The sequence below is a fragment of the Equus caballus genome, chromosome 4 (assembly GCF_041296265.1).
Source record: "Equus caballus isolate H_3958 breed thoroughbred chromosome 4, TB-T2T, whole genome shotgun sequence".
Taxonomy (NCBI): Eukaryota; Metazoa; Chordata; class Mammalia; order Perissodactyla; family Equidae; genus Equus; species Equus caballus.
Window position 1 is genome coordinate 98,122,720 of NC_091687.1, and position 14,081 is coordinate 98,136,800.

A 14,081-nucleotide genomic window follows, 5' to 3' on the forward strand; every position below is an offset into this window, starting at 1 on the left:
TTTGAAACACTTGCCAACCCTAACCCTATAACGAAGGGATTATTAGTCCTGAGCAAATGCTGAAATCCATTTCAGGCCATTCAAAACCAATGGCTGCATCAATTCTTAAAAAAAATTCTACTGGCATCTATTAAGAGCCATAAAATGTTCATACCCTTTGATCCTGTAATTCCACTTCTGGGAATTTTTCCTAAGGAAATAATTCAGAAGAAAAAATGATATGCACAAAGATGTTTAGTGCAGCATTACCCATCATACTAAAAAATCAAATAATTATTTCCCTATTCTAGGTATATTGACATATTGGCTAAGTAAACTATAGTGTATCAATTTAGTAAGTATTATGCAGCTAATAAAACAATTAAGCTTGACTCATGAAACATTTACAATATGATTTAAAAAATACAATCTTAAATGTACACTGATTACAATCACAAAAATATGGATATGTAAGGACAGACTAAAAGGGAAAAGATCATAATGGCTCCACAAGCATTTTGTTAAAATTTGTCTTTATTACTAAAACACAGTTTTTGACAACAATGTTGGGGTAAGGGGAGGAGTCTACTAGCAATGCAGTGCAATTTGCATCTTGATAGGCAGAAGTTAGGTTAGTTTGTTTACCCAGTATAACTTAAATATGAGGGATTGAATGGCCCCAAATGTCTCTAAATAGGCTCGTAGGCTCTTTGCAAATAGGCAGCTTTTGTTTATAGGCTAAAACAGAGAGTAAATTCTTTACTGATTCTTTTCTATCAAATTCAATGTATTATATAAAGGCTTTAACATTTTCTACAAGATAATTAATGAATACTCATATACCTGCCAACAAGGTTCTAGGTGTTAGGGGTTGTGTGGCTACCAACAAATATAAAATCCTGGTGGTCTCACTAACTTTCTGTGTTCTTGAGAGCTTATAATTTAAGTGAAAGTAAGATGTACACAAATAGAAATTAAATGATATAAGAATAATAGTTTAAGAGAACGATTAAAAAGACGCCTAAGTTGTTAACTACCAAATAAATGCTATGGGTAAAAAGATCTTAAGTGCTAACACAAGTTCAAAGGATAAATAATTAACTATAGGACTTGGTCACTGGTGAAGCATTTGAAGAGACGGGCCATGAGTTGGGGTTTGAGGGACAGATAGGAGTGTAGAAAAGAAAAGCAGAGGGCCTTCTGGACAGAAAGAACCACAAGACAAAGACAGAAATGCCATATCCCTTTCCTCTTTGCTGCAGACAGAAATGCCATATCCCTTTCCTCTTTGCTGCAGACAGAAATGCCATATCCCTTTCCTCTTTGGAGCCCGTAGGGCCCCACAATCACAGATCAGCCACAGTCTGCTCTCCAGTCTTATGACCTACCACTAGTACCACTACAAATTTATATTTTCCAACCTCAAATATGTTCTTAAAGCTTCTTGACAATCTTTTCCACTTACTCCAGGTTAAATCAGATCATCTAGTATTCCAATAACGGCTACTTCAAACTTTTTCCCAATCTTTTGTAGTTCCTTTTTTACTTTTATCTTTCCCTTTAGCAGGAGAGAAAAAACAGAAGCCATCAAAGAACTTTCTGTCCTTCCTCTATATCTACAAATATTTGCACAGTAGTATTAGCTACAGTTTCTGAATTCTTATTATTTACCAGGCATAATAAGCATTTTCAAACACTATTAAGAGGTGAACACTATTAGCCTCAAGGTTAAGTCATCTGCCCAAGGTCATACTGCCTATAAAGAGTGGCAGAGCTAGCTATGTCCATCTTTATTCCTCATAGCCTCTGAGGAATACTGTTTCCAAGTTCAAGGAACTTTACTACATAAATTATTCCCTCTCTTGTTATTTTCAACCTCTCCCTTCACTGGCTTATTTCCCTCAAGTTACAAAAATGCTGAAGTCTCTCACATTAAAAACTATCCCTCAACCCTCCTTCAACCTATGGCTCTTTCAAGCTTTTCAAAATTGACACCATCTCACATCTTCATCTGCCTTTCTCTCCTCCACAAGCCCTCTGAAACAGCTCTCAATGAAGTCAAAATGACATTTTAATTGCCCACTTCAATGGTTACTCTCAGTCCTTATCTCATTTGAGTCTCAATAGCAACTGACATCAACTACTTCAGCCTTCTTGAAATCACTTTTCTCCCTTTGGCTTTTGCAACACTACTTTCTTTTACTTATCTGAAGCTACACTTAAGAACAGGAGCCCCAAAGAAGACAGAGAACAACTGTCTCTGCTTGTACCTCAAATGTTAGCGTTCACCAAGGTTGCATTTTCTACCCTCTTTTCAATTTACATACACTCTTTGAGTGATAACATTTACATCCGTGGTTTTAACTGACACAAATACACTAATTATTCCTAAACCTGTATCTGCACTTGAGGTCCTTATATTCAACTGCTATTGGACTTCTAAACCAGTAAAATCCCACAGACATGTTTAAGTCAATATGTCCAAAATAGAAGTTACCATTTTTGTTTCTATAAAACCTGTCCTTCCTTTGGTATTTCCTAGCTTAACGGATACTATCTATTCACCCAAACCAGAAATCTGGGCATTATCCTATACCTCCCCTCTCTTTCACCTCTCTCCTCTACTACTATACAGAACAGTTGTTAAGCATAAGGAAGAAAGGCTGGTTTTATTCCATTTCAATATTTATCAGCTGTGTTATCTTGGGTAAGTTTCTTAACCTCTCTAAATCTAATTTTCTTAACAGTAAAATAAGGATAATAATAGTACTTTAACCCATGAGTGTTTATAAGGACAGAATAAGAAAATTTATGTAAAGCCCGTAGTATAGTACCTGGCACATAGTAAGCATTCATAAATATTAGCCATTTTCAATATCATTCCTAACAATTATGCCTAACAGATCTCTCATTAATTCAAAGGATTTTTCTAAAATATAGAGCTGATCACTTTCCCTCTCACTCCAAGTTTTTCAGACCTCCCTACTACCAGCTACTACAGAGACGTTAGAGTACACACAATGCCTTCCAGTGTGGACTCCACCTATGCAGTTTCATCTTCTACCATTCCCTATCCTTCTCCTGAACCTTAAACTCCTACAACATCAACTGATAATTACACCCCATGTAAAAGTACTTTCACACCTTTGCACATACTGTTTCCTTAACAAATGCCCTTCCTTCCTAAAACCCTCAACTGGAGTTCTTCACTGCTACTCGTTCATCCTTTACAATCTGGCTTAAACATTGTCCCTTCTCTACTAAATATTCCTAGATTCAACCAGGTAGAGTTTATCACCCCCTTCTATAAACTATCACTATATATTTTATGATTATTTATTTATATGTCTAATACACCCATTGGAATGTGACCTCCTTGAAGGCAAAGACATGTACTAATTCATCCTTAATTCCCAATTCTGACACAGTGCCTATCCCAGAGTCAATATTAAATCTTATCTACTGGAACAATAAAGGTTGAGTAGTGGTTGATACTGAATGAAATGACTGAAAATGCTAAAGAGTTTATATTTTATCTTAAAGTCAATGAAAGTTTTAGAACAAAGGAACAGATGAAGATAATAGAGACATAAAAAAACTATTCTGACAGTAGCGTAAAGGATGGAAATGGACAGAAACCAATGGCAGGAAATACATTTAGGAGATTAATGTAATAGTAGTTCCAGTGAAGAAATATGGGCCCAGATGATGGTGGCGATAAGAACAAATTTTAGATGCACATCAAAAGGAAAAGGTGATACCTTATGACTATTTGGTTACAGGGGAGGATGAAAAGGCAAGATATAAAGACAACACTCCAAATGTTCAAGCCTAAGAGAAGAGAACAGTGGTAACAATAAAAGATAAAGGGAAATAGTTCAAAGGATGTTAGTTTTAAAAGTAAAGATGAAGGTTACAATTCTGAACATATCGAGAACAGACTTAACCGAGAAATAAGATTTGATTCCTTATTTCACAATCTCCTTATTCCTGTACTTCACTCTCCTATTTCTTTCTTCCTTTGTATTCAGGTCTAGCCAGATAGAGGAAGACCTTATTAGTTGAGGAAAACTGACATTAGTAAAAGGCCACTTAAAATGAATTCAATAAAAATAGAGAAAAAATTTCATAGTAAAAAGTTGGAAGATTATCTGATTTGGGAACTTATCTTGAAATATGAAATTAAAATTTATAATAAAGGGTTTTTTACATTTAACAAAATTTAAGTTATAATTTCAACAATACGCTAATTCTTAGAACAGACACAGACAGAATCAAGTTTTTGTTGATCACAATACCAAACTTATAGCATTACTGAAATTCTTAATTTCTTATTCATCTTTTACATCGCAATTATAATCATTTTTATAAAAATTTTAAGAGGACTTCCATCAATTCTGTTAAGGGTCTCTATCAATCCTTTGATAGTTAAATAATTTTTGTTTGAAGAACCTATTACATATATTGTCATCCTTATGGATTTTCTCTCTTCTATTGTTAACCAGACTAATTTAATTCTGCTGTTTCTTAATGGCTTTATATGATTCAAGTAGTTCTCCAAAGTCGCTTTTCATTGTTTTCATGAAATCTTTTCTTTGTCAGATTTGCACTAAATTTGCATTACGTTTTCAATGAAATGTTGGATTTTAATGTAAAGGGGTTGGAATGCAAGCTGGTATTAAATGGGGAGGGATGTCTGAGGACTAATATTAAAGTGGTCTTGTTAATGAGCGAATATTTTCCTGTTAGGACAATTTTTGCTTCTCTACCCAACCTTATAACTATGAGGACTCACATAAGGAATGCCTATATAATGAGAACAACCCTCGTCCCCTAACATACACATAACCACCTCACTAACTCCAGTAATCTTGTTTATATGGGGAAACAGTTTCAACTTCCTTTTTAAATATAATTACTTTCCAAGGCGAACAAACTCAGTGGATTTTTCTCAGTTTTGTTGCTTATTATAGACAGAGATTAAGGATAACCTACACTCTTTGTTCTAAAGCACAAGTACAGTGAGAAGTGACACCTAATTCTAAGATCAGGATCCCCAGCACACCACAGATGGGATAGCAAGGGCACTTTATTCTCTTCTTTAACTCAGTTATCCGGATGACTCAGTTAAATGAACCAGTCCTTTTGGATTGATCCTGTGTGTCTCATCTTTTTTTCTCATCTCTTCCTTCTCTTTGTCTATATCAGGGACTGGCAAAATATTGTGCCTGGTCACCTGATTTTGTAAATAAAGTTTTATTGCCACACAGTCTCACCCACGGGTTTATAATGTATTATCTATGGCTGCTTTCACACTACAATGGCAGAGTTCAACAGCTGTTATTAGAGATCATACGACCCACAAGCCTAAAATATTTACTACGTGGCCCTTTAAGAAGAAGTTTGTTGACCCCCGGTCTGTATTATGGGAAATTTCCTCTGCTTTAGCTTCTAACCCTTTTACTGAAACAAGTATTTTTTTGATGACCTATTATGTGTTTATCCTGACAAGTGCCAAGGGAACTGTATTAGGAATGGTTTCTGTCGTCTAGAAGTTAAGATCTAATTGAAGAAGCCACACTAATGCATATAATTAAGTTACAGTGTGAAAGATAAACTGGAAAAGTAAAAAAGTCAAGAGTGACCAGCCAGAAGGTAGATAAAATAACTGAAGAGGTAAAATCACAATATATGATGATGATACCAGAGAAGATGCATTTTAAAAAATGAATCACTAAAACCGAATGACAAACTTTACACAAAAAGAATATGCCAAAATTCAAGATATGTATAGAGATGGAATAGAATGGTACACTCAAGAAAGTAAAGAAGGTAAAGGGTAGCTTTACATGTCAAGTACATAAAGACTAGTCCTTAAGGGTTATTTAAGTCAAAGTTCCACTTTTATAAATTTAGGACATGATTTCAAATTGATCTAAATAGGAAATCTGCAATTGTATTCTTATTTTATCTGTACCATAAAATGGCCAAGAGGATTATCTGTTAAATAAATGAAGATAAGACTTTTACAGAGATGGTGCCATAAGGAAAAAGAATCAGGATAACTCTATAATTTGGCACCAGTTAAGCATTTAATGTTAGAGAAGATGACAATGTTTTTCTGATCTGTAATTCATGAAAAGTCTATCACTTATAATAACTGAGATAAATGAAAGGTGGCATTTATTTCTGATCTATATTATAATTTAGCAGAAAAATTAAGAAATATACTTAAATTTTTTTAGTTTTAACAATGCTGGATACTTACATCAATATTGACAGGTTCTATTGTGTTTATATGTACATTTGGAGCTGATGAGGACCGGTCTCGTTGTCCAAACTGATTTCGATGATCTTCATCTGCTGGTCGGAAAGGCTGTGGAATTGGAATGGATTTTGAAGGAGATGGACTGGTGAGAATTTGGGGCCTGGAAAAATCAAGTCATTGGGAGATAAGATTCAGAGCAACTTTACAGAGATAATAACATAAAAAAATGAATGATATAAAGATTTGTTTTTATAGTCTCAAATAAGATCTTTAAAACAAAGCATTAAAAACCTAGCTAATGGCTTTTAAAAGTATTACTTTAAAAAACTAATATATGCCTACAACTAATACTGACAAAGCTGCTTTGCTCAAACAGACCCTCCAGGGACTATCAATAACAAGAACATTGATTCTTATCCAGAAAATCCTAGGGAAATCTACAAATGGCTAGATATTACCTGTAGTTAATCTGCTGAAGAAACTCTTGTTCTTTAAAGTTAGACAAAAATGCTCTAAGTAGACACTGACTGAATAAAACCTGTTTTTTTTTACCTTTGCCATTTCTTGATAGCTGAAGTTACTAAAATGAAATTTTTATGAAACGTATTAGGAAATTAGAAATATCTGGAGAATACACACGCCTATTTCAGGACCTGAAAGTTGTACCCTGTTGCTTTACACAAAAGTTGAATTAAATTTCTGAACAACAGCAAAAGACTATTTTAAAAATCAAAAGATGATCCTTCTAGTGTCAATCTCTCATATTTAAACATTTTTACCATGCCCAATAACAGATACGATACAGAAGAATCATATATCAAGCATTAAACCAAGCATTTTTAAAAATTGTTTTCTGATGAAGCCATCAAAATAGGCAACAGAATGACCTATTTTGGTACTGTAGATAAATAACAAAGTCTATGATCTCTCACTGCCCCCAAAATGAATCTGGCACTCACAAAGCACACAAATTTTGAGAACAGATTGTAAACACCTGTGAGGAATCTATCCCCATCAGAAAGGATATCCAAGGGAGCTGGGAAGTAAGCACTTGATGAGGTATGGCTGTCTTAGTGAGCTCCATCTGGACCAATGAATGACAGTGCTAACAGCCTCTCTTCAGAGACTGGTTATCATTTCACCCATCTTATGCAAACTCTGTAACTAATCAGCATTATTTAGTGGTTATTAAGACATAGCTAGAAAGACAATGTTGAGGGAATAAAAAGACATTTTGTGAAAGGAGAGGGTTTAGAGAGGAATGGAAAGAAAATATAGTAGAAAAGGAATACATAAAGTTTGAAGAGCCAAAGCCAAATAGTGAGAAAAAGCTCCTGAATAAAGCATGTTAATAGAATCTGAACTACACTAGTTTATAGTTGTACTTCTTTAAAGCATACTATTAAAGGCAGGGAAAGAAATTTTTACTTTGTTCATATTAACTAAATGAATCCACTCAGAATTGAAGTAAAAATTTAAAAATGTTACATACCTTAAAATATTAGTATTAGATCACTAAGAATTATAGGTAAGACTGATGGAACTGGCTTTTAAAAAAATTAGCATGCTCCACTGGCCCTTGTTATTCTGATTATTGAGAAATTTTTAGTTTGTGACACAGCTGTCTTTATTTTTGCTGTAGGTAGCCAGTATATGCCCTTTGCTAAAGGATTTTGGGAGCAGCACAAAGAATGTAAAAATGACAATATTAGTGTTTTTAAAAAAGTTTTGGAAAGTGCACTTATTTCTTAAAAACTATTTATAGGCCGAGTTAAAGTCTTAAGGCAATAGTATACTTTAAGTTAGGACTTAAAAGCAGAAAAAGCCTCAATTAACTACAACTGTATAGAATAGTCTAATATAACTGATCTGGTACAGGCATAAGTGATAGCAAGCCATTCTTGAAACTTACTGAATTAAGACTATAACAGCAACATGTTGTACATAACAAATCAGAAATATGTATGCAAAGGACACTGGTACAGAAGTAGGAAAAACAAAACCCTGGATAAATTTTGTTATCATATCTAAAGAAAAGAATGAATATATTAGAAAATGAGGATATCTGCCTATTATACAAAATCAGAAAGACTATATTTGGCATTTGGTATATAATACAACCCAGGGAAAGGTAAGCATTGGTCCACAAAGTCAACTTATCTAGCCTTGAGGGCAAGTATATTATAATTTTGAAGAATATTTCAAGTTATTACATCCTGATGTCATTAAACATCTGAACCATGTCCTAATTTCAAAAACAATCTTCGGATTGTAATTTGGTTTCTCATAATTATCTTTCAAAAGCGGAGTGAGTACTGATCCATCCAACAGGTATATTTCTCTCTGAAATGAATTACCTGGCATTCTGATTTTGGTTACTGACAACCAATACATCCCTGACCTTCATCATTTCTGGGAATCAACCAAATTGCATTTCCACACTGTGAAGTCTTTACCTGGACCAAGGTAATTTAGACCTTGTGAAGTATGCTGGGAGTCAGCAAACTGGCTTTCTCCTGATGATACCTCTCCCTATCTAGCTGCAAACCTCTTTAAAACAGTATCAAATTAAAAATAAAAAGAATTTTACCTCTAACACCCTTCAGCAAATTACCACTTAGTTTAGATCTCATTTTAATCTAGAATATTAAATGTTTTGAAGCACAATGACTTCTGTTCAGTGATATGCAAATTTTAAAATGCTGACTTTTCATAAACTTATAGATTCCACAGCATTTTTAAAAAGTAGAAAAGGAAGTACCCCTAACATTCTATTCAAAACTGGGCAATGTATCGCTTCTTCAGTATGTCTTGGTTACGTCTATTATTACGCGTGTTTCATGACCATTATAATTGTTATCAGGACTATTAACAAAATGCAAAGGAACATTGATATAAAACAAGACTGGCTTCTTTCTTTTCACAGGCACCCATATACGCTTGTGACATAAAAGCAACAGGAAAACAAAAGTTTGAACATCTTATCATTTGCTCAAGACCAGAATGTACTTCAGTTTAGTTACGAATAAAATATTCACGGCATCGGCAAATGGTTTCTTAATGTTAAGATAGCATTCCTTCACTGGAAGCAAACATCCTGGATCATTACACCATTATAAATCTTTGGAGAGGGCAAGCTAATTTCATTATGGTGTTCTGTAACTCTGCTCACAGAACTGGGACCTGCCATTAGAAAGGCATCATGGTCTAAAGAATCTGTCAGGAGTAAATGTCATAAGCCAAAGGATTAATTAAAAAATCAAAATGAACAGTAACAACACTTTGATTTGATCTTCTAAGAAATACACAGGTGCATACAACAAATGATAGAGACAGCGGGAATAAAATGACTCCACCAGAGAGGATAACTGTTACTTCCTCACCAAAGAACATAGTGGTTTCATTTTCCAGTGTTCCAAAGTAGATAAACACTTCTACTCCTTAATATAAAAGTCTTTTGCTAAATTTTCTAGCCTATGAGACTTCTAGGAAGGTTAGCTTTGTAAAAATTACACGTCTATTGGGAGTGTCAACTTAATTCTCTCTCTAGGTAGACGAAATAGTGTTACATTGTAAAGAGTGGAAGGAAGTAGGGTTAAAACTGACAATAAATATTTCTGATCTTAAATAATATCTCTAGAATATTCTAGAACAGAATGCTGTGTGGGTACTTTTTTAACCATATGCTTCCAGATATAGAGTAATTTATGCTGCCTCAAGTTCAATAGGGAAAGAGTAAGTAGACCTGTGTAAGAAATGCTCCAAAGCAAACTAATATCTACTAAACTCATCATGTCTGTTTTTTCTTACTATGAAGTTGGAATACGATGACTTTGTATCACCTTTAAAGTCAGTTCTCTCCTTTATCCTCCACAACTATAACACTATGATTCTTTTCTTTTACACTTTATGAATACTCATCCCTTCTCCATGCTGCTGCTCCAGTTCAAGTCCTCAACGACTCTCAGTCTTCAGTGTCAGCAGTGTGCTAGCCGGCCTTCTTCACCTGACACATTTCTCCGTCAGTCTATCTAAATATCATTGCTAAGTGATTCTTTCTTTAAAACCACTTTCATCAGGTTAGTCCACTGCTCAAAAACCTTTAATTATTTTTTCCACTCTTGTGTCAAGTCTAAATTCCAGCCTGAATTCAGTGACTCTCCATAATCTGGTTTACACATGATCCTTCTTGACTTAGATTAGCCTCTCTTCACTATCTTCCAAATCCACCATCCCTACTCCCTTTATTTATGCTTCCCTCGAACCTCCCTCATCATCATGCTTTTATACCTAAGCTCATTCAGATTCTAGAATTCTTTAAGATGCAGTTCAAATTCCACTTTATTAAATTTTCTTGACTACTCTCACTATTCTTTCTTCTGTAAACATGATTATTTATGCCCTTTCCAAAGTTTAAAATAGTAAGTCATAAATTGTAGATTATAATTATATACTGTTTTTAAATTGTTTGCCATTGTCTCTTATGTTAACGCTACTCTTCTAAATGGAAGTCATATACATCTATATATGATATTACCTAACAAAGTGATGAGCACAAGGCAGGGAATCTAAATTATCTGTTGCTTGATTTTTTCAAGACTGGTCCTGAAACAGTCTATGTCAGCTTTAATCCCATATATCTCTTCCAAATGCATGTAAATATATGACTGGTGTGATAAAATAGGTTATCCGAAAAAAATTTCTTAACAATCCAAATGTTGGAAAGGCTTATAATTAACCAAAAGATTCAAAAGAAACCAGCTCATATAGCACGGCACTGAAGAGCAGCAGGAGTCAAATCATACCCAATGGAATCGGAGGGGGGTGCAGAAGGGGATGATCCAGATGTAAGGGCAGTCTCTGCTAAGGAGGCCTCCTCCTGTGATACTGGGTGGTGTTCAAAGAACTTGGAGACAAACAGCAAACTGTGAGGCAAAAACAAAAACAAAACAAAACAAACCTAACTTGTGCAAAACCCAGAAGCTTCATAACACCAGAATACATCATTGAGTTAAATATCTGAAATCAAATTCCATTTTCAGAAACGACTGTTAAATTCAATTAGTTGTATTTCTGTCTAAAGGCTTATTTAAAAAAATTATATTTACTTTCAAAGGCAAGCTCAAAATCCAAAACTAGTCCTTCTATACAGCAAATGCCTACATATTAGAGGGGAAAAATCATGCTTTATGGTTAAGGAATTAGAAGAAAATGTATACCCTACTAAGTTAGATTACATCATTATAATATACTTTAAAGTACAGAGTTGAAGTCTATTTGCTCAAGTGATCAAGAAAAGTAATAAGACCTTAAAAGCAGCAACAACAATAACATAAAAGATGATTAAAGTAGACTCAGTCTAATCTATTGGCATAAAGCAAACGGAAATTTTAGAAAGAGACACACTGGGTACAAAGATTTCATATCTTACTTTTAAATAAACCAGGAGGGTGGGGGATAGAAGGAAGGAGGGGGAAAAAAAGAGATTGAGAGAGACAGAAAACATAATTTACAAAACAGATGAGAGAATCAGACCTCCTGATCTGTGATCCAAAAATATAAGGGTTAACTTAATTGAAACAACACCTGCTCTCCTCCCAAAACCTCTCTGAAAGTGATTTTCATGGGCAAGGGACCTTCATTAATTAAAAAATAATATAAAACATAGATGAAATGTATAGCTAAAGCAATATTACAATTTTGGAAAGAAGTACTGGCTATACTATTTATTACTCTCTAGCCACACTTTTTTTTAATTCCCTGTAACAACTCTACTGGAAAGACAATCCCCACAGACTCTAAGACATACCAGTTTCAGATTAAGTTAAAATGGTAGATAGAAAAGAGATTTTGTTTTTTGATTACTTACTCAAGTTGGTCATAATTAACACACATCAGTGGAACCTCTGTACTACAACGCTGGTGAAATTTATAACCACATGTTTGACAGCGGAAACCCTGGAAAAGCAGCTTTCGACAAAAGTCACAAAATGCTAAGGTGAAAAAAGTTTTCCGTACCTGCAAAGTAAAATATCATAGAGGATTTCAAAAGCTTGCAAGAATCTTTTTAGAAATCAACTTATTTACTCTTTTGTTTAAAATAACAAATCTTTAATATGTTTATATCATGAGAACTGCCTCACACACTAAGATACTAAAATCAAAACCAGTGGGTTCAAGATAACAGATGGAGTATATGTATTTATCTCCCACTCAACATCCAATTAAAAAACTCAGAAGTCAAGAAGGTGGGAAATGAATAAAAGACTGGAAACTAATTTCAAGGTTAACTACATAAAAGTAAAAGTAGAGATGACAAGCAGAAAGACAGAATAGAGCTGAAAGAAAGGATAAGGGTACAGTTTAATAACTATACAAAGAAAGGAGTTAAGAGATGCTTACTGGTGTTGATAGAATAAGAAACAAAGGTATATTATTTAAAGTTATAAAGGTATCCAACAGAGGAACCAAAAAAACCCAGAAAACACATTGGAGGAGGTGGAAAGGTTGTAATACTACAAATGAGATAATTCCCTATGGAATCAGTAATCAGTAAATGATGTCTGAAGTTGGTAAAGTAAGAAAGTGTGGTGTAAAGTTACTACTTAGTAATATGCAAATAATCACCAAAAGAGCTTAAAACAGAAACCATTAAAAGTTAAGAGTAATTTCCTCTGGAGAGTGGCATTAAAAGCTACCAAGGGATGGGGTGACATTATTTTTCATTATATATAAGCTCCTCTGCACTATTTTTAAAACTATATACATTTGATTAAAATGTAAATATACTTTGACTAAAATGTTAAAAACAATTATTTATAAAAGAAAAAACTAGTTTGCAATTATATGAAAATCAGAACCCTACCTAAGCTTGGTAACTAGGACAAGGGATAGGAAAATCACCTAAAAGACAGCAGCAAGTACTTTTAACAAATCATCAGTTTGTTAGAGGATTAGAACATCTAAATGTATTTGTGAACATTCCTCTATGTGAAACTTGAAAGGCAACATGTAAGAACTCCATGTCAGAAGGCGAATGCTCTACAACATGGGTCACACAAACAGAACTGTGCTGGGAAGCTCTATCTTGATAACTACCGAAGCCAGAAATCGCTTAAAAAGTATTTGCTTTGTGTATATAATAAGCAGACAACATAAAAAGGATAAACAAATACCAAAATGTTAACAATGGCTATTTCAGAGTGGTGAGAACATGAGTGACTCTATTTTGTCCCTTTTTCTTTCCTATATATTCTCAATTCATCTCAGTTTTTCAGACAGTTTTAATCACAAACAACAGTAAGAAATATATTTTTACATTACGACCCAGGACACACCTGTATTCATATAACAATACTTACCTGACCAAATATGTACATCAAAATTTTCTAATCCATTACACGTAAATGCTTTTCATCATCCATTACATTGATTTCAACACTCACAGTTTACCAAACTCTTTTCAAGAAACACATATTTAATGGGATAAAAAATTATTAAAAAATAATGTTTCATCAAGAAAATGGTATCTTGGCACACCATCCATTCTGGCTTTTTGAAAACATTTAGGTAGTTTTAAGAGTGGTTCTAGTTTTCTTCATCTTTTTTTGTTATGTATCACTTTCTAGGGGATTTAAAAAGGCAACTGCTTGTTTTTATTAGCTTTGTTCCTTTTCCTTTGTCTCTGGATATACGAGAAATTAGAAAATCTTCTTTAATATTTATGAGGCCACTATTTACCAAAGCAAGCACCTTTTATATTGTTAGCAGAACCTCAGGAAATAGATCACAGAAAAATACATTTTCACAGGAATCAGCATTTTATAGTCATCTG

At 33.9% G+C, this 14,081-nt stretch overlaps 1 protein-coding gene across 10 annotated transcripts in view; it reads right to left on the bottom strand.

Annotated features, from left to right (window-relative positions):
- Positions 1–14,081, bottom strand: part of BRAF (B-Raf proto-oncogene, serine/threonine kinase) — a 148,234-nt gene that overhangs the window by 51,150 nt on the left and 83,003 nt on the right. For 9 of the 10 annotated variants that reach the window (XM_001496264.7, XM_070266009.1, XM_070266010.1 and 6 more), the window contains 3 exons: positions 12,117–12,265; positions 11,053–11,172; positions 6,248–6,407 (listed from right to left, as the gene is read on the bottom strand). In XM_001496264.7, coding sequence (XP_001496314.4) covers positions 6,248–6,407; positions 11,053–11,172; positions 12,117–12,265 — 429 coding nt within the window. Of the gene's footprint in view, positions 1–154; positions 191–6,247; positions 6,408–11,052; positions 11,173–12,116; positions 12,266–14,081 lie in introns of all 10 variants that reach the window. The other variant, XM_070266013.1, reaches the window with a different exon arrangement.